The 21,477-nt window shown below is 43.9% G+C and overlaps 1 protein-coding gene across 1 annotated transcript; it reads left to right on the top strand.

The window, feature by feature from the left end:
• The first annotated feature begins 2,491 nt into the window (after positions 1–2,491).
• bod1l1 (biorientation of chromosomes in cell division 1-like 1) lies at positions 2,492–20,415 on the top strand. Its single transcript, XM_080502388.1, has 26 exons — positions 2,492–2,644; positions 3,350–3,474; positions 3,573–3,778; positions 5,132–5,602; positions 5,762–5,908; positions 6,136–6,293; positions 7,331–7,427; positions 8,352–8,478; positions 8,580–8,640; positions 8,734–10,399; positions 11,512–11,573; positions 11,652–11,739; positions 11,838–12,181; positions 12,273–12,998; positions 13,411–13,518; positions 14,277–14,358; positions 14,457–14,494; positions 14,600–14,747; positions 14,872–14,954; positions 15,058–15,178; positions 15,642–15,752; positions 15,858–15,892; positions 16,333–17,158; positions 17,368–17,500; positions 18,246–18,308; positions 19,763–20,415. Exons 1-26 carry the CDS (start codon positions 2,528–2,530, stop codon positions 19,881–19,883), a joined length of 6,264 nt encoding a protein of 2,087 aa, XP_080358514.1. The 5' UTR covers positions 2,492–2,527; the 3' UTR covers positions 19,884–20,415.
• Positions 20,416–21,477: the final 1,062 nt, after the last annotated feature.

The following is a 21,477-nucleotide window of genomic DNA, read 5'->3' as shown; positions in this document are numbered from 1 at the left end:
AAAATAAGTTATGGATTATGATTATGATTTTTTTTGTTCTTTCACATTTGTGTGCATTCATATATACATATGTATGCACCCTGGAGGAATTCCATAAGACTGAGGCATGAAAACCAGTTTTACACTTATCACATTTCCAGAGTGCTTGTAAATTGATCAGATTCTATTATACCACTGATCTGATCTCATGTTTTTATGATCATTTAAATAGGCTCACAGTCACTCTCATATAATAATTGAATTCTTTCCAAAAACAAAAAACAACCCTGAAACATATCAAGTTTTGTAAACGCAGTGTCGACTCTGTCCTACAGTTTTTTCCCCCAGACAGAAACACTGCCACCTAATGGACCAAAGTGGTATTACCACCTATAGTTTCACTTACTGCACCTTTAATTAAGGCTTTGTTTCCTGTTTTCTCGTTAACCAGAGATTGTTAGGGATTTGTGTGTGTGTGTGTGTGTGTGTGTGTGTGTGTGTGTGTGTGTGTGTGTGTGTGTGTGTGTGTGTGTGTGTCTTTATACGTCCAGGTTTCATAGTTACAGTCTCGATGTTGTATTTATTGAGATGTTGGGACATTTCGTCTCTTTATTCCTTCTGAGAGCAGATGATACAAAAGAAGATGAGGACAGTGGGTGAGCGGCACAATGAGATGTGAAATTCAATCAGACGGACACAGAAAGACAAACAATGTTAATTTATTCTTTGTTTACATTTGCTGAATGTGGTTTTTTTATGGTGAAATTGAAGCGTGGAGCTGTCAACATGTAGAAAGGGCAAATTGAAGCAGAAAATCATAGTTTGACAATTAGGGAATAATTTAAATTCGAATTTCTACTGAGAGTTAATTAAGGTGAATAAAATGTGATTAAGCACCTTTGTTCGTAAATATATTCGGACTTGTGAAGCGTGACTCTTCTTCCTGGCTGGAAACGGTGTGACTTAACAGAAACACATGGAAAAGAAAAGTTTCTTTGCTTATTAAAAATGGTGTTAAAGGAGAGATGAAGCATGTGTTTTGTGAAAGAAATCGGTTTGTTTGGAGGCAGACGAGAAAACAAGTGAGACAATTTCAAGATAAAAAAAAACCCAAAAAACTTACATAAGAACAGAAACACACATGGACAGACAATCACACATGCAAATAAACACAAATACACACAAAAACCAGCGCAGACAAACACACAAAGACACACAAAATGATTGTGTTTTTTATCTTTGGAGGACTTGCACGTGATGAAAGTTCAATACAACCATTTTCATGTTGTAACTTTTCTTTTCTGGGAATCAGACAAGTTGTATTTTCTGCTTCATTAAAAAAAAGAAGAAACGTACATTGTGTGTGTGTGTGTTTTTTAACACTTTATTCATATTTTCATTATTTATTATTATTTATTTATTAGTTTATTTATTTGAAACTGAATTCACATGTTTTAAAATGTTTACTTTTCGGTTTAACTGTCTGGTCAGTGAAGTAGTTTTTCTTTTAGATTTTATCATATTTATGGAAAAGGTGGCACTGCTAAATAAAGTTAGCAGTTAGCACTTACGCTATTTGGGAGCGGTCTAAATCCTGAAATCAAACGCTGGCACAGCGTAAGACCGTATTGTACTGGTCTAGATACAAATACGTATGTATCCGAGATGTAAGGCACGGTAGCGTGGCCGAGCGGTCTAAGGCGCTGGATTAAGGCTCCAGTCTCTTCGGGGGCGTGGGTTCGAATCCCACCGCTGCCAGCAAGCTTTTTATATTTTTTTTGTGATTGCATATTTATACTTATTGAAGAAAAACAAGCGCACTGAAACGTTGTCTGACAGTATGTTTAGCTACTGTGAGCCGCTGTTAGCCAGGAAAATATCTAATATCTATAGGTCTATTTGGGAGTAACCAACGAGAACCTCATTTACACATGACTTCACATAGAAAAAAAGATTCTGTCGAGTTTTGCTGCTGAATCCACTAACCTCTCTAAAAGAATTACCCCAAGTAACAAGCATAGTTAACATGCTAGAAAAATACACTTTTTATGTGTTTTAGGTTTAATGAAAGAACGTTTACATGTATGTTGTTTTTCCTCTCAATGTGGAATTACATCTATAGAGGAATGATGTGCTTACACTATTCAAGTTGTCATAAATCATGCAATAAGTTAATAAAAAAATAAAAGCAATTTTCACGGAGTTTGCTTAAAATATATATATGTATATATCAAGCGGGTGACCTCTCCAAGATGGCGGCGCTGTCGGCACGTCACATGCGGCAAATAGGCATCTAGTGTTTTTAATCTATGACCCTCCTCAGTCAATTTGGCGTCTACGTATATTATGTCTATGTCCAGAGGTCGACAGAGTTCCATGCTCTTATTTTGACACGGACGGCCTCTTCTGAAGAGCTTCCGGTTGTTGCTCGGATCTTCTTCCGGGTCGTTCCCGCCTCTCCGCTCGGACCACAACAGAGCGTTCAGGAGTTCAGCCCGGAGGTTTCCTTCCTGTGAGCAGCTTCTGTCGCCGCTTGTGATCCGAGGCGATGGCGGGTTTGGCTCCCGGAGACCCGCAGCTGGTGTCGATGATCGTGAACCACCTGAAGACCCAGGGGCTTTTCGACCAGTTCCGGAGAGACTGTCTGGCGGACGTCGATACCAAGGTACCGGCCGGCGGCTCGCATTTACTGAGTGTATCACCGTGTTTACAAAACAAACAAACAAACAACATTTTCTTCCTACGCGTCCTGCCACTTTTGGAAATCAGAAGAAAATTACAGCAGCTAAATCATTAAATAAAACATGGCGATAAGATAATTTTCTCAATACACTGTATTTTCACAGCAATAGTTTTGTAATTTTATTTAATCTAAAATAGAATTAAACGCTGTACATGCACAGAAAAAAATGGAACCTCTGCACAGTAGTTTTTTTTCACAATAGTTTTTTTTTTTTAATTAATCTAAAATAGAATTAAACGCTGTACATGCATAGAAAAAAATGGAACCTCTGTAACCAAGTATGAACCAGATGCACGTGGTTATTAATGTACTATAACATCTGTAGTTCAAACAGTTGGTCCAGTTTTAGCCCTCAGATCGTAAGGATACAATTACTGTGATCAAAAATGGCAAGTCTTTACTTTAGTGTCTTTGTAAAGCCTCAAACTTAAATAAAGAAAAAGACAGCGCCTCTCAATACAACAGTATTTTGGTCATTTCTTCCAAATTGTATTATTTCCAATAGATTGTATTCTTCCATAAGTATATTTCACTTTACTTTAGAGCGTTGTTGTCCAACTTGGCCGGCATCCAATGGGTGATATTAAATATTGAGGGATTGATTTTTAACCTCGTCAACTTTTGCAGCCGGCTTACCTGAACCTGAAACAACGAGTGGACAACTTTGTCTCCAACCACCTGTCCAACCACACATGGAGTCCCCATCTGAACAAGAACCAGCTGAGGAACAACATCCGGCAGCTCGTCCTGCAGTGAGTGGAGACGCTCCGTCACCTCCCTCCCCTGCTCTCGCCTCCACCTGGACCTCCGGGCGCTGACTGCATGCTGTGTGTGTGTGTGTGTGTGTTAGATCGGGGATGCTGGAGCAGGGGGTGGACCGGATCGTGGCGCAGGTGGTCGATCCCAAAGTCAACCACATCTTCAGGCCGCAGGTGGAGCAGGTGGTCCGGGAGTTCCTGTCCCCCGGCAGCTGCTCCGAGGAGCCGCCGCCGCCCTTCCCTCCTCCTCCTCCTCCTCCACCTGAGGCCACGCCGGACTGCAGCTTCCCCGAGCAACGTAACGCATCTCTTTAACCTTGATGAACGTCAAATGCAGCTGCGGCTAATGAAAGACGATTTTACTTAAAGTGCGAGCAGTTTTTGTTAGTTCATTCATTTGTTCTCTACTTTGAAAAGAAAGAAAAGAGGATTTTCATGACCAATTGAGATAGATTTATTAAGAATACAGGAAAAACAGAAAGGTTTGAATTATTTCAGTTAATGTGAAATATATATATATATATGGATGTTTCACTGTTTGGGTTGGATTTTTGGAAAAATTACATTTCTATTGTGTTAAATGTTGTTGATATACTGTTATGTTGATATTATTTTTAATAATTGAATTTGATTTTACTTAATTATTAATATTGTTTTTTAATGTGTAATTATTTTTATTTATTAGTAATTAAATTGTATTTAATTTTAATGTGATATTATTATTTGTAGATATAATGTTATATTGCTATTATTTTTAATAATTTAATTAGATATTTCTTCAATTATTATTATTGTCTATTGTTTATTTATTATTATGCATTATTGTTTATTTATTTTATTATTATTTATATATTTGTAACTATCATATTGATAATCGAATTCAATTGAATTATTATTTGTAGATATACTAAAGTAATTATCTATCTATCCATCTACTATTATTATTGTATTTGATATTATTTCAATTATTATTATTATCATTGTTGTTTATTTTATTTTATTTTTAAAACTATTTTAATAATTTAATTTGACATTATTATTTATATTATAATATTATTTATATTATTAGTTATTTTAATAATTTAATTTGATATTATTTGTTGATATACTATTATTATTGTATTTAATCTGATATTATTTCAATTATTATCATTATTGTTGTTTATTTAATTTATTTATTTATTTTTAACAATTTTAGTAATTCAATTTTATATTATTATTTGTTGATGTAATATTATTATTGTATTTAATCTGATATTTCAATTATTATCATTATTGTTGTTTATTTAATTTATTTATTTATTTTTAACAATTTTAGTAATTCAATTTGATATTATTATTTGTTGATATAATATTATTATTATTGTGTTTAATCTGATATTATTTCAATTATTATCATTATTGTTGTTTATTTAATTTATTTATTTATTTTTAACAATTTTAGTAATTCAATTTGATATTATTATTTGTTGATATAATATTATTATTGTGTTTAATCTGATATTATTTCAATTATTATCATTATTGTTGTTTATTTAATTTATTTATTAATTGTTTTAACAATTTTAGTAATTCAATTTGACATTATTATTTGTTGATATAATATTATGGGACTAAATGAAGCTCGACTGACTCACTCCGTTCTCCACAGCCTCCTCGTCGACTCCCGCCGCCTCCAGCAACGCCCTGTCCATCCTGGAGACCATCACGTCCCTCAACCAGGAGGCCAGCGTCCGGGCCAGCTCGGCCCTGGAGAGGCCCCGCGGCAGGGGCCAGGCGCCGGACGACTCCACGCCGCTGACGGAGGAGAGCGAGCAGGACGAGGCCGCCATGGAGGAAGACGAGCAGCGCCAAGAGACCCAGGACGCAACGCCGGCAGCGGAGGTGGAGGCCAAGATGGAGGAGGCGCAGGAAGACATGGAGCTGGAGGGAGAGGAGCTGACGGAGGAGGTGAAGACAGAGGAGGAGGAGTCCAGAGTGCAGCAGCAGCAGCCGTCGGAGGAGGAGAGAGAAAAACATGCAGGCAAAATCGGCGGGAAACTTTGGGAGGAGAAACCGGAGGAAGAATCTCTGAAATCCAGCAGCCAGGCCAAACAGAAGGCTCGGGACAGGATCAAAGAAGGTGTGTGTGTGTGAGAGAGTGTGTGTGTGTGTGTGTGTGTGTCCTTGAAGCATGTTGTGATTGGTTCATTTTAAAATCCCCGGTCCAAAACGATGACGCCCCGTACATCCGTGTCAAATATTCTTGTGTCTTTGTTATGGCCTCCTCTCCGCCCTGCAGAATATTCCCTGGAGGACTCCGACCTGGAGGGCCTGAGCGACATCACGGTGAGCTCCGTCCACACCAGCGACCTGTCGTCGTTCGGGGAGGAGAGCGAAGACGAGGAGCTGCAGTCCGACTCCTCCGAAGAGGGCGAGCTGCCGCCAGGTGCTCCACCAACCCCGTGCTTTTACTTAAAACAAAAATAATTGAGATTTATGACCGTTTTAATGTTTGAGAGGACAGAATTTTTGCATTTTAAACTACGTTTTGACGTGCAGTTTTCATGTGGGGCCACTAGATGGTGCTGTTTCCTGCATGTGTGCATTACAAGTATAAAACTCGGGAGATTATGGAGCGGGGAGGCTCACAAAAACTGTTTTCAATCGCTCCAGATCAAGATGACAAGAAGCACGGCGGCGGGGAAACGGGCGACGAGGACAAAGAGTGTAAACCTCGCCGGAAGGCCTACGTCCACAAACCGTTCCTCTACTCCCGCTACTACAGCGACTCCGACGACGAAGTCACCGTGGAGGAACGCCGCCGGTCTGCGGTCAGTACGCGTCTGCTCATGTCTCTTCTTAGGATTTATTTTCTGGTTTTAATTCCTTTTGCCGAATTGTGCGAGTTTTACGACCGATTTGCTTTTGTATCTTCTTCGCACTGTGAGGTCATGACAAGCTCATCCAGCACAGATTGAACTAGATGATCTGCATTTCCCGCGGCAAATGCATGATAGTGTGAATGCAAACTGTAATGCTTTTTGCTGCTTGCCTGCGGCAGGTAGACTGGAATGCTTTGAAAAAGTGGGAAAAGTTGGGAAAAGTTGAAAAAGTTTCTATAAGTTGAAATGGTTGAAACAGTTGAAAAGTGTCAAACAGTTGAAAACGTTGAAAAAGTTTCAAAAAGTTGAACAACTTTCAAAAAGTTGAACAACTTTCAAAAAGTTGAAAAAGTTGAAAGAGTGTAAAACACTTGAAAAAGTGTCAAACAGTTGGAAAAAGTGTCAAACAGTTGAAAAAGTGTCAGTTGTAAAAGTTTCAAAAAGTTGAACAACTTTCAAAAAGTTGAACAACTTTCAAAAAGTTGAACAACTTTCAAAAAGTTGAAAAAGTGTAAAACAGTTGAAAAAGTGTAAAACAGTTGAAAAAGTGTCAAACAGTTGGAAAAAGTGTCAGTTGTAAAAGTTTCGAAAAGTTGAAAAAGTTTCAAAAAGTTGCACAAGTTACTTGAGCATTGTTGAAACAGTTTAAAAGTCGGGTGGTTGAAATCGGTTAAGATTTGAAGAAGTTATAGCTCGTTAAAAATTTCTCCATCCGTTAACATTGGAAAAAAGTGGCACAAAAGTTGAAATATTTTAAAAAGTTGACGAGATTTCAAAAAGCCGGAAAAGCTGCACGATTTGATATTGGAATGGTGACGAACGGGTGAAGATTGCCAGAGTTTTAGCGATTCGAAAAACGTCCAGAATAAACAGAAACAGAATCTCAAGAGTGTGAAAGCCTTGCATTCACACTAACGAGATAGAGAAAAATATAGAAATACTCAAATATTACTATTAATAAATTCTTTTTTTAACTGTTTTAAAAGGCGAAGGACAAAGAGGAGAGACTCCTGAAGAGACAACAGAACCGAGAGCGGCTGGAGGAGAAACGAAAACAGAGAGCAGCGCAGCTGGAGGAACAAGGTTTGGCTGCTTCATTTTGGCTTTACTGTCCTTTTTGTTTATAATCGCACCTATATGGGGCTGTTATATAACCAACTGGTTCATTCCCACTCACCTACAGGGACCTGCAAGTGTTTCTACCTCAGATTAACCTCTCACTCAGTTTTTATTTCCTTCAGTGTCCAAGATTTTTATGTTTTTATTTTTTTTGCCCTCAATCATGACTTGCAGGCTCACTTTGGTGCCCTTCTCAATCCCCCCCCCCTCTCTCTTTTAATTCAATTAGATTTTCCGATGTATCTCTATTGGTTGTTGGTAGCTGCACTCAACTCAACTTTATTTATAAAGCGCTTTAAGCAGCCGTAGCTGAGACAAAGTGCTGTACGTTGAAATAAAAATATAAGAGGCAACATAAAAACAATAAAAAAGTTAAAGCAATAAAAACAACCAGATGGTAAAACAATAAACAAAACATACAAAGTTAAAACAATAAAAAAAAAAAAAAAATTAAGGCACTAAAACCAGAGCGGAGTCTCACGCTGAGGTAAAAGCCAAAGAATAAAAATGGGTTTTAAGATGAATGGCTCTGTAGGTCATCATAACACAACGCATTTTTAAGCCACAACCAGAGGTACGTTTGAGACTGACAAAATTAGCGTATTTGTGACACGTCAGAAGAAGAGACGAGCGTAAACCTTCTCAGTCAATATTGAGGGTGAAAATAACCTCGAGTTGTGGCGGAATCTTTGTCACTGCAGAGGAATAAAGTATAAAAAAAAACAGCTATTTGAGGTGGAAATGAACATTTACATGTCCTTGCAGGTGTGCGCCTGTCTATATGCACACACACTCACAAGCCATTTGTTTCTAACGACGGCAACCCTGTCAAATTTCCCCTCGTCGCTGAAACGCTATTCACTCGCGGAGCCTGTGTGTCTTGCACAGACAACAAGAGACAAAAGGGCGGCGACGGCGGCGGGCAGGAGGGCCCCAGGGCCAAAGAGGCCCGCAAAGAGAGGAAGGTCCTGGAGAAGAAGGTGGCTCTCAGCAGGAAGAGAAAACTGGACTCCAGGTGTGACGTCAATCCTCACACAGAGGCTCGTCTCTCTCTCTCTCTTTCTCTCTCTTCTCACTCTACGTTTTCTGAACGCGTGTGAAATTTTTGCCTTCCAGGAAAGAGGGCGACGCTCCAGGCAAGAAAAAGGGAGAAGCGGGAGACGCGCCCAAGAAATCCGTACGTGAGAGCTCTTGGTGAAAGCGACGGCGTTTGTTTTTTTTTTTTTTTTCGTTTTGATTATTTACATTTGTCCGTTTCGTTTGTCGTAAGGAATCGAAGCCCGCCCCGTCAAAGAACCCGCCGCCGAAGGCGACCAGGACCCAGTCGGACCCGGCGCCGTTCGACGACAGGCACAGGAGGGCGAGCGGCAGCTTCTCGGAGGACTCCGGCGACGCCAAGAGGCTCGCCGACAAAAACCGCACGCACTCCTTCATCCTGGAGCTGGAGCAGGGCTCCCAGGAGGCCCTCAAGCAGCGCAGCGTGGGCAAGTTCGACCGTCCGTCCCGCAGGGAGTTCCATCCCAAGGAGCGGCGGGACAAAGAGCGCAGCCTGTCCGACGAGCGGGCCAAGCCCAGGGCGAAGCAGGAGAGGCGGTCGGAGCACCAGGCGGACGACCGAGTGGGCTCCGAGGAGAGAGGCGACAAGAAGCCAAAGGTCAGGGGCGAGAAGAGGGCGGAGGAGGGGAATCCCAGGGACGGCAAGAAGACGAAGGCGGTGGCGGCGGCGGCTGCGGAGGGCGTGAAGAACAAGGAGAAAGACAAGGCGAAGGACAAGGGGAAGTGTGAGAAAGGCCCGGCGAAGGGCGACGTCAAGCCGCCGCTGCAGCCGGACTCCACCGGCTCCTCCGAGGATCGGTCCGACATGGAGCCCGGCTCCGACGGCGGCAGGCGGAAGGACAGACACGGCAGAGACGCGGCGAAGAGGTCGAAGGGCCACGGCGAGGACAGAGCCAAGCCCAAGACGGAGAAGGACGGCGGCGAGAAGGAGAAGGCCAAGGCGGATCAGGAGAAGTCGAGCAGGTCGAGCGCCGAGCCGGACCGAGACCCGAAGAGGGTGAAGGCGTCGAAGATCTCGGACAAACCTAAATCCAAGTCGAAAGACGAAAGCAAGATTCTGCTTTCGCCCAAAACCGAAAAGAAAGCTCAGAGTCCGGAGGTCAGAGTTGGCGGAGGGGTGAGTCTCGGCAAAGCCGAAGCCGCGAAGGAGAAGAAAAAAGAACAAGCCAAGACCTCCGAGGAGCCGCCGCAGGACAGGGCGGACGCGAGGGGGACGAAGAGGAAGGCGGAGAAGAGGGACAAGGCGTCGGAGGGCAAAGACGACACCCCGGAAGAGAAAAAAGCGCCACGGGAGGACAGAGTGGAAAAGGCCCCGAAGAGTCCCAGGTCGTCCGCCACCGCCGCCGCCGCTCCTCCTCCTCCTCCTCCTCCTCTTCCTCCTCCTCCTCCGCCGGGCCAGGAGTCGGACGAGCCGCCCAGGAAGAAGGCCCTGGTGCACGACGACGCTGCCGCCGCCGCCACGGACTCCGACCCCGTCACCGCCACCGTCTCCTTCTCGGACGACACCTGCGACGCCCTGAGCGACATCACGCCGGAGCCGCCCGAGGCGGAGGCGGAGGCGGAGGGGGAGGGGCGGTTCGGCGAGCTGCCGGCCGAGGCCGACGCCCTGCTGAGCCTCATGGACGTCTGCGCGTCGGCGCAGGCCCGGCTCCCCGAGATGGAGCTGCAGGACGCCGACATGAAGATGAAGGAGGCGGCGCTGACGCTGCTCTCCATGGATCCCGACTGCACCGTGTCCTCCAGCCTCATCGGCCAGGCCATGGGGGAGGAGCCGGTGGCGGCGGCGGCGGCGGAGGAGCAGCGGCTCCTCCCCCCCGACGAGCTGCAGGCGGCGGCGCCGACACCGCCGCTCGCCGCGGAGCAGAAAACCCGCCTGGCAGGTTAGTGGAAATTAGCTTAATTTAGCTTGATTGAATCCACTTTTGTAGCAGAAGTGATTCAAGATGTTGAATTTCTGTTGGTAATTACCGCCGTCGTTTTGTTCGTTTACTGATATTTTTCTTCCGCTGATGACTGATCAAGGCCACGTCCACTTTGACACGATTTGAGGTGCATCTAAGTCGTTTTTTTTTTTTAATCGCAGCAGTCTGAAGAGTGAAATCGCAAATTTTTGAAACCAGCTCCCAAATCAGAAAATACTGGCTGAACGTCTCTTTCCCGGCGGCGACAAGCTTGGATCAATGTGGGAAAATGGGACACAACATAAAAAAAATTTAAAATTTAAAGAAATTGGTTTAACGCAAAGTTATTTATTTTCATCTCTTCTTAAAAGGGGTCATATTCTGCAAAAATGACTTTCTAAAGGTTTTCCAAAAGTACTAATCGTCTCCACACCTGGAACGACGCCCCAGAGGTGTAGAAAGTGTGTCCTCTCTCTCTCTGGCTGGTTCCAGGTTTTAAAAAGTGTGTTGCTCCAACCAGCCAATCAGAAATAAAAGCCTATATAGTGTCATCGGGGGTTTAGCCAATCACAATCAAGGTAGGCTCCTCCCCCTTTTGACTCCTCCCACAATCAGGCAGCTCTGCTCTGGCACATGGCGCCACGAGAGGAAGTACTTCCTCCAACTTCCCATAGATGGGCGTGTGTGTGGGCGGAGCCAGTCCAGCTCACACTGACACAGCAGATTCTGAATGTAGCTCCTTGGATCTGATATTCACATGGAGGAGAATCAAGGAGGAGCTGGAAACTTTGAATACGAGTTTTCTGGACTCACCAGACCATGTGAAAGTGACTCTTTTAGCATTAAATGCTAATAAAACACTTTTACAGACTCCTTATGTATTATTGTTCATCTAAAAAGATGAAACACAAATATCTTAGGTTTCAGCAAATACTAGGGTCACACCCACCAAATTTTAAAAGGAAAAAAAAAAAGAAACTTGAGGCTTAATTAAAACTGACAAACGGATGTCTAAAGATTAAAATCGTCTTATAAGCTCTTACCTTTTAAGTTGTTCGATACTAAAAATTCAAACATGCTCTTGTTTACAGGTCACTCTGAGGAAATACAGGCGACTTCAGAAGTCGGGAGCGTTGAGGTGCCGCCTCTACAGGTACAAACACTCTTATAGTTGGAAAACCTCTGATCGTATTGAACGAAATGTCACTAAAAACAAGCGTCTTCATCACAGGAGGAAGACTCCGCCTCAGGTCAGACTCACTTGAACAATGAAGCTGAAGCTGAAACGCAACCGGAGGAGAGAGAGTCTGAGAAAGAAGGTATTTTTTTAATGGCTCATTTTCAATTTAAATCCTATTTCTGTTTCTGCTGCGTGTCAAACTCACGGCTACTTTCTACATTTTCCCCGCTGGAGAAGCTGCGCAGGCTGAAGCCGGGACGGGAGGAAGCTCGGCAGGAAAAAGCGGCGTGGCTTCAGTTTCTGACTCCGCTGGACAAGTTTCAGAAATCTCCGCTGGACAAGTTTCAGAAATCTCCACTGGACAAGTTTCAGAAATCTCTGCTGGACAAGTTTCAGAAATCTCAGCAGGACAAGTTTCAGAAATCTCTGCTGGACAAGTTTCAGAAATCTCAGCAGGACAAGTTTCAGAAATCTCCGCTGGACAAGTTTCAGAAATCTCCGCAGGACAAGTTTCAGAAATCTCTGCAGGACAAGTTTCAGAAATCTCCACTGGACCAGTTTCAGAAATCTCCGCTGGACAAGTTTCAGAAATCTCAGCAGGACAAGTTTCAGAAATCTCCACTGGACAAGTTTCAGAAATCTCCACTGGACAAGTTTCAGAAATCTCAGCAGGACAAGTTTCAGAAATCTCCACTGGACAAGTTTCAGAAATCTCTGCAGGACAAGTTTCAGCAATCTCCGCAGGACAAGTTTCAGAAATCTCCACTGGACACGTTTCAGAAATCTCCACTGGACAAGTTTCAGAAATCTCCGCAGGACAAGTTTCAGAAATCTCCACTGGACACGTTTCAGAAATCTCCACTGGACGAGTTTCAGAAATCTCCGCAGGACAAGTTTCAGAAATCTCCGCAGGACAAGTTTCAGAAATCTCCGCAGGACAAGTTTCAGAAATCTCCACTGGACGAGTTTCAGAAATCTCCGCAGGACAAGTTTCAGAAATCTCAGCAGGACAAGTTTCAGAAATCTCCACTGGACAAGTTTCAGAAATCTCCACTGGACAAGTTTCAGAAATCTCCGCTGGACAAGTTTCAGAAATCTCCACAGGACAAGTTTCAGAATTCTCAGCAGGACAAGTTTCAGAAATCTCCACTGGACAAGTTTCAGAAATCTCCGCAGGACAAGTTTCAGAAATCTCTGCAGGACAAGTTTCAGAAATCTCCGCAGGACAAGTTTCAGAAATCTCCACTGGACAAGTTTCAGAAATCTCCGCAGGACAAGTTTCAGAAATCTCCGCAGGACAAGTTTCAGAAATCTCAGCAGGACAAGTTTCAGAAATCTCCACTGGACAAGTTTCAGAAATCTCCGCAGGACAAGTTTCAGAATTCTCAGCAGAACAAGGTAATGTTTCATTCCCTGCGCCTCATGTTGGACCTGCTGACATAAATTTCTCAATTTCTTGCCCACAAATCCTCTACGCAGACATTCTTACTGGATTTTTGTGAATATATCTGCATATTAGGAAAGTTTTTTACCCTTAATACCTGATTGAAGATCCTTTTTTCCCCCACATTTTCAAATGAAAGCCAGTGGGCAGGTCATGCTATTGGAGCTTTAAAGCAGAAATATCCTTCCATACAACGTCTTATCTTCCGTCACCTTCTTATTACGAGCTGTGCTGCAGCAGGAAGAGACGTGGAATTGAGGGACGTGGTTTGTCATTCTGATGAAGTGATGAATGTGTCCCGGTTCTGGATTTTCAAACGTCTTTAAAGCGTGGAGAACAAAACAACCCTTCCTCTCTTTCCTCCAGCGGGCGAAGCCGAGACTCGGCCAGCGGAGCAGCAGGAGGTTCCTGCCGAGGCCGAGGCCGACGACGTGTCCGAGCAGGAACCCCAGTCCAAACTCATCAAGCAAATCAGTGAGTTAAACGTATTTCCCCGCTTTGTTTTTTATTTATTTATTTATTTTTCTCTTCATCCAATCCAACCTGCTGAGATCCCGTTGAATATTCCAGCCCAGACAACAGAAATTAGACTGATCTTCACAGTCAGACGGTGAAAATCTGCACTTTTCATGCATTTAGTACAATTTAAAGTGTGTTTACATCGACAGTAATGCAACAATAAACAACGTCATTTGCAACGATAGCTGATTTTAATGTGTTTATGCTTTCAGATTAGTTTTTCCAAATAACAATGTTAAATTTTTTCTAATTTAAACCTTCTCTGTCGTGAATACTTAAAAAAAACAAAAAAATTTACAGGTAGAAAATAATGAATGCTCTGCTAATTGCAAATATAGCAGCAAATATATAACGCATGAGAGATGGAAAAATGGTTTCATGTAAAGATGTAAAGGTGAGACAATCCAAATAGACTAAAAAAGACTAAAGAAATGTAAAAATGGTATTTAAAACCAAATAAAACTGCATTTGCAGCACATTTTTACGTCTTTTTATTATTTCCTTTCAGGCAACGTCTCGAGCGGCGGCGGCCTGGAGGAGGAGGAGAAAGAGGAAGAGGAGAAGGAGGAAGAGGAGGAGAAGGGCTCAGAAAAAGTACCGTCCAACAGTTTTGACTGAAAATCTGCTCCTATACAAACAAAGTCACAGTGTTTATGTGGCGTTCAGTCCGCATGTCTCCACGTCAAACACGTCTCCTGTGTGTTTTTTCGTAGGAAGACAGAGCGGAGGGTCGCGGACGCCGCAAACGAAAGCTGGAGGAGGAGGAGGAGGAGGAGGAGGAGGAGGAGCCGCCGGGTAACTCAAAACTTTCTCACACCGCGGCTCTCGGGGCCTTCAGGCGTTTCCAATGATCCGAGTGAATCGTGACGACCTGTGTGCTTTTATTGTGACAGGCGATGAGACGGGAAGTAAAGCGCTGCTTCCTGCAGAGGTAAATAACGAGCCGGGATGCACACGGCCATATCAAGGTTGACGTGCACGTGCATGAATTAATTCACTTGTCTGAATTTATGTTTTTTTGTTGTTTTTTTTCCAGGAAGCCGAGCCGCAGAAGGTGGCGGAAATCAAAACACGGCGCAGAGGACGACCGTCCAGAACCGCCGAGGAGGCGGAGAAGAGGACGGAGGAGACGGCGAGCCGGCGGGGAAGACGTCCGGGAGCGAAGACCAAAGAGGCTCCTGCTGGTGAGAAGACTTCCAATCTGATTCGTAGGAAAACAAACTTAACCGTAGTTTAATATCGCGAGTTATTTTGGCGCATTGTTGAACAATTTAAAGGCACAAATGTGTGTAATTGTTGGTGTTTCAGCCTCCGATCCGGACAAAGACGAGAGTCAAGCTGAGGTCGGCGCCGCCAATGATTCGCCACCGAATCCAGACGGGAGAGAAGAGGTACGACGTGTTTTGCGTTCGGGTTTAAAACGATTAAAAACTTTTCACCGCTTTGCTCACGTCATGTTTCTTTCTTTCTTTTTTTTTTTAATTCTCTTCTTAGGGACCCGAGGAAGAACGTGAGCAGAAGCGAAGTGGCGGAGGTGGAAGTGAGATCAGTGCGACCGACGCAGACGAGGCCGGAGCTGCAGGAAGCTCCGCCCCTCAAGACGAGAACGACGCCGGTGAGCTCGTTTTCATTGTTTCTGTGAAGTTTTATTTGTTCGGAGATGTGGAGCGAACGACTGGAACGACTTCAGGAAAAGCTGCTTTTGTTGTTTTTATTGGGCTTGTAACTGAAGGTGTGAATAATTTGTTTTTTCTTCTTCTTCTACTTCCTCTTCCTCGTCTTCCTCCTGTTTCCAAAATACCCAAAGCACAAAAAAAACAGCCAATCACAGACTTGCACAGTCAATATTTCGTCCGCCTCTTGGGGGCGCCGTTAGCGCCGATCGCTAAATGAAATGTATTATGACGCAAGTCTTTAAGCTTCTGTAAATCAATAATTAAAACAAATCACCCAGTGTGAACTGTAAAACTGTTTGATTCAGGGATGCTTTTTAACGGCAGAGAGGCGTGACGACGTATTTCCCTTTTCCCACAAATGACCCTCTGATGGAGCCGAATGTTGAATCGTCTCCTCTGCAGGTGGAGCAGCAGCGAAGAGTCACACAGGAGAAGCTGTGGACGGGAGCTTTTCGGCGCTTCGGGCTCCGGAGGACGTGAAAGACGACGGCGACGAGCCGGAAAAAGACGCCGGTCAGAAAACTTAAACGTCTCATATCACACATCCTCTGAGAGAAATGGGAAGAAGAAGAAGAAGAATTGCAGTGATAATATTTGTTTTGTATTCGTCGTTCCCAGCAGGTCTGCAGGACGTGACGGAGAAACCGGAGGATGTAAGTTTGCTTTCCTTAAACCGTTTTTATTTAACGGTTTAACTTGTTCTGAGGCTTAAAAATAAATGTATTCAAACCCTTTTTGCTTTTATTTTGGCACCAAAAAAAGGACCTACAAATATAATTGTGAACATTAGATTTTAATCTTACTTTTATTTATTATTATAAGTTGGGTTTTTTTATATATATTTGGATTTGATCGTGGTTAATCGGTACGTTCATCACACTGTAGCGAAGACAAACTATTGAAAACCCTCATTCAGGATGCAAACGACACGAAACGGTGTTGCTGCAGGGAACCACTGTAGGGGACCACTGCAGGGAACCACTGCAGGGAACCACTGCAGGGGACCACTGCAGGGAACCACTGCAGGGGGCGCCGAAGAGCCACAGGTGCCACATTTTCTGAAATTAATTTCCAATTTTTCACACGCCTGCAGACTGAGGAGCAGCAGCTGGAGGAGCAGCAGGAGGAGCAGCAACAGGAGGAACAGCTGGAGGAGCAGAAACAGGAGGTGGAGCAGCAGAAGCAGGAGGAACAGCAGAAGCAGGAAGAACTGCCGGAGGGGCAGAAGCAAGAGAAGGAGCAGCAGCAAGAGGAGGAACAGAAGCAGCAGGAACAGCTGGAGGGGCAGCAGCAAGAGGAGGAGCAGCAGCAAGAGGAGGAGCAGGACAAACGGCTGAAGGAGCAGCAGCAGGAGGAACAGCAGAAGCAGAAGGAACAGCCGCAGGGGCAGCAGCAAGAGGAGGAACAGCAGCAAGAGGAGGAGCAGAAGCAGGACAAACGGCTGAAGGAGCAGCAGCAGGAGGAGCAGCAGGAGAAGGAGAAACAGGAGGAACAGCAGCCGGACGAACAGCAGTTGGAGGAACAGCGGCCGGAGGAGCATAAGCAGGAGAAAAGGCAGGAGGAACAGATGGAGGAGCAAGAGAAGCAGCAGAAAGAGGAACAGCAGCAGGAGGATCAGAAGCAGGAGGAACAGCCCGAGGAGGAGCAGCAGCAAAAGGAACAGCAGTCAGCGGAACGGCAGCAGGAGGATCAGAAGCCGGAGGAGGAGCAGCAGCAGGAGCAGCAGCAGGAGCAGCAGCAGGAGGAGCAGCAGGAGGAGCAGCAGCAGCAGCAGGAGAAGCAGCAGCAGGAAGAGCAGCAGCAGGAGGAGCAGCAGGAGAAGCAGGAGGAGCAGCAGCAACAGGAGGAACAAGTGACGGCATTAAAGAAACCAGGCCGGAGAGGACGGCCGTCAAAAGCAGCAGCTTCAGACGATCAAGGCGAGAAAGTATTTCAGTGTTTTCAGAAGAACATTGTGACGCTTGAATATATTAACATTATTATTATATTATTATATATTAACGTTATGGTATCAACTTTTATGTTAGAAATACTTTTCCTAACATGTTTCTTTTTTCTTTAAGTACCTGTGTGTAGAACTGAACAGCATCAGGACGACAGGAAGTTAAACTTTGTCTCTGTCTCACAGACAAAAAGGACAAAAAAGGAGACGAGAAAGAAGGAGAACAGAACGACGGGGAGGAAGAGGAGGAGGAGGACGAGGAGGGAGGAACTGCAACAAGAGCGACGACACGGTTAGCGTCTCGACTGGAGGCTGAGAGGTGATTTCTCATGATATTTTTTATTTATTACCTGTTCCACTCATAAGATCATTTTATTTTGTCTCCAATACAAATTCGACCCTCAAAAATCAGTATTAATAATACATTTACACTCCAATTATGTATTATTTTATTTATTTATTTATTTATTTATTATTTATTATTTTGTAAGAATTTTAAAATATCTATTATATGTTAAAACTTGTTTTATTATTAGTTGTTTACTTTAATATATGTATAGATTTTTGACAAATTATTTCAGTTAATGGTGGGAATATATAGAGAAATATTTGTAAAATAAAATCAGCACATAATTTTAGACAGGCGTCATAAATGGAGAAAAAGGGAAGTTGTGGAAGTATTTATCAAATAAATTAGGGGATATATACAACAATTTTTACCAGTTATTCAACACAACAGAATCAATGTATATATTGAAATATATGGAGGAGTTTGGATAAATAATTTAGGTTGATTGACTAAATATAATTGACAATTTAAAACAATATATATGGAGAAATATTTTACAAAATTGTACAAGTAATTTAAAATAATATTGGTAATGTATGAATAAATAAATTCAGTTAATAAAACATGTCTAAAAAGCTGCACAATTTATGTAAATCCTGCAGTAACATGAAGAAACATGCAAGATGTTGTCTAATTGAGTCAATTCATGTAAGAAATGGAGCAAAATCATTAGATTGAAGAGATAAAAAGTGTGACGGTTTGTTTCCCGTTTCAGAAACAAGCCGTCCACTCGAGCTCGTCGCCTCACCGGCAGAGACGAGACGGCGGCGGCGACGCGGTGAGTTCCCGTCTCTTCTCTTTCCTGAAACGAATCAAACTCTTAGTTAAACTCTTCCGCTGAATAAATAATTCACCTGTGAAGTTCTGCTGAAGCAGCAGGACGTCCGGAAAAGTCACACTGACTTTTAGCTGCCGGAGTGACTTTAAATGAAGAAGTGACATTATGCATGAGAACATACTGGAACGTTCCACGTGGGACCACTAGATGGCAGCGTTTGACCAGAGAACCTCTCCAGAAACAAAAAGTTGCAATTTGTCAAAGACAACTTTGAAACTCCTTATGGAAGAATAGACATTTCGGTTGCCTCCTCTCTGAGGTTGCCCCCTCAGTTGCTTTCTCTTTCACGTTGCCCCCCCCCCACTTTGAGGTTACCGGCTCTGTTGCACCTTCTCTGAAGTTGCCGCATCTTCTGAAGTCCCCCCCCTTTCAGGTTGCCGCCTATCGGACGTTGCCACCTCTTTCACTTTGCCTGCCCTCTCAAGTTGCATCCTCTCTGAAGTTACCCCCTCTCTGAGGTTGCTTCCTCTTTGAAGTTGCCTCATCTCTGTGGTTCTTTCTCTTTGAAGTTGCCTCATCTCTGTGGTTCTTTCTCTTTGAAGTTGCCTCATCTGTGTGGTTGCTTTCTCTTTGAAGTTGCCTCGTCCGTGTGATTGCTTTCTCTTTGAAGTTGCCTCATCTCTGTGGTTGCCCCCCTCGGTTGCCTCCTCTTTCAGGTTGCCCCCTTTTTGAGGTTGCCTGCTCGATTGCACACTCCGAAGTTGCCCTCTCTTCTGAAGTTTCCCCCTCTCTGAGGTTGCTTTCTTTGAAGTGCCTCATCTCTGTGGTTGCTTTCTCTTTGAAGTTGCCTCATCTCTGTGGTGACCCCCCCCCCCCCCCCTCACTTGCCTCCTCTTTCAGGTTGCCCCCTTTTTGAGGTTGCCTGCTTGATTGCACCCTCCGAAGTTGCCCTCTCTTGTCAAGTTTCCCCCTCTCTGAGGTTGCCCCATCTCTCAGGTTGCCTCCCCCTTTGAGATCACGCCCCTCCCAGGTTGCCTCCTCTCTGAGGTTGCCCCATCTCTCAGGTTGCCTCCCCCTTTGAGATCACCCCCCTCCCAGGTTGCCATTCTCTCTGAAGTTGCCCCTTCTCTCAGGTTGCTGTCGACACACAACCAGGTTTCCCTCCAGCAGAGACGACCTTGTCCTTCCCGTTCCGTCTCCCCGCTATGTTGTTGCCGAGTCCTGCTGCAGACGTTGCGTTGCCCCTGTTAGGTTGCCCCTTTTCTCGCGTGGGCAGACTTCAAAATAGCCGGAGCGCTCAGAAAATTGCTGTTGTAACATTATTACGCTTTCAAGTTGCCGCCGTGTGTTTTCAGGTGTCAAACACAATCCGCCTCACTTGTTTGCAACGGCGTCTCGGCTGGACGGCAACTTGACACGGCTCTGATAGTTGCTCCTTGTTTCCCCTCCTGCAGCGGGACGAGGGGCCAGGCGGCGGCGAGGGGGGGCCGCAAGCGCGAGGCTAGCCCCCCCGCTGGGCGGACCAGGGCAGGACAGAAATCGGAGGAGACCCCGTCCAAGAGGGGAAAACGCTGAAGTCTCCCGACGGCGCTGGAAGGTGTTTTTTTGTTGTTTTTTGTTTAAAAAAAAAAAAAAACCCCAGCAGGGTTGTTTTTCCTCTCCACAGCGAGTCCGTCGGCACGTTGAGCCTCATTAATACAGAGCTGAGAGTCGTACATATAGATTAACACACACACACAGGAACCACTTCGAGGCGTCTCGCCTTGGTTTAGAAATTCATTCTATGAATGAACGTGTTTCTCTCGTTTTTTCTTTTTTTACTTCAGTATTATTAGTCACCAGCAAAAAGTAAGAACAAAAAAAAAAAAAAAGCTTGTAAAATATTGTGTCTGACGTTTGTATGTGCGCCGCTCCGGTCGTCCTCGTCGCTGAGACGCTTCGTTGCAGATGTAAAAGGCGCGTCGGTGAGCCTGCCAGTCGTTACAGAGGGCGCCAAAAACCCCCGAAACGCACACTCTACCGGCGCCACGTTTTCTATGTTCCGCAGTCGTAACTTCTGGCTTTTGTCCTGTAAATGTAATGAAAAACACTTTTTGCTTTATTTTTATTTTTGTAATGCTGGAAAATGTATTTTTACATTTGTATTTAATCCATTTCCTGTTTCCAATAAACAAATTGAACGTTTCTCAAAATTGAACTGAGCTGAGATGAACAAACGCTCACTCACACACACACACACACACACACATACACACACACACACACACACACACACACACACACACACACACACACACACACACACACACACAGGAGATTAAAACATACAAATACACAGATTTTCAACAGAAATCGAGGATTAAACCTTCATGTTAAACTTTCAATAGATGAAATCTCTGTGATCTGACAAACAAAATACAGAATTTGAACTCGCCTGATGAGATATCATGGAAAATGGGGGGAGGAGGGGCAGTGTGAAGGTGTTTTCTTTCCTTCTTCTTTTCTGCTTCCTTCCTTCTTTCCTTCCTTCTTTCTTTCATTCCTTCCTTTCTCCCTTCTTTCTTTCTTTCCTTCTTTTCTTCCTTCTTTCTTTCTTTCCTTCTTTTCTTCCTTCTTTCCATCCTTCCTCCTTTCTTTCTTTTCTTCTTCCTTCGTTCTTTCTTTTCTTCTTCATTCCTTCCTTCCTTCTTTCCTTCCTTCTTTCTTTCATTCCTTCCTTTCTCCCTTCTTTCTTTCTTTCCTTCTTTTCTTCCTTCTTTCTTTCTTTCCTTCTTTTCTTCCTTCTTTCCATCCTTCCTCCTTTCTTTCTTTTCTTCTTCCTTCGTTCTTTCTTTTCTTCTTCATTCCTTCCTTCCTTCTTTCATTCCTTCATTTCTCCCTTCTTTCCTTCTTTCCTTCCATCCTTTTTTTCTTCTTTTCTTCCTTCCTTCTTTCCTTCCTTTCGCTCTTCTTTCATTCAGTCCTTCCTTCCTTCCTTCCTTCCATCTTCCTTCTTTCCTCCCTTCTTTCCTTCTTTTCTCCCTTCTTTCCTTCTTTCCTTTCTCCCTTCTTTCCTTCATTCCTTCCCTTCCTTTCTCCCTTCTTTCCTTCTTTCCTTTCTTTCTTCCTTTCTTCCTTCTATCCTTCCTTCTTTCCTTCTTCCTTCCTTCTCTCCTCCCTTCTTTTCCTC

Source organism: Blennius ocellaris, assembly GCF_963422515.1.
Source record: "Blennius ocellaris genome assembly, chromosome: 9".
Lineage (NCBI taxonomy): Eukaryota > Metazoa > Chordata > Actinopteri > Blenniiformes > Blenniidae > Blennius > Blennius ocellaris.
Note: the sequence above shows the minus strand (reverse complement) of the source record. Positions and strands in the feature narration are given on the sequence as shown.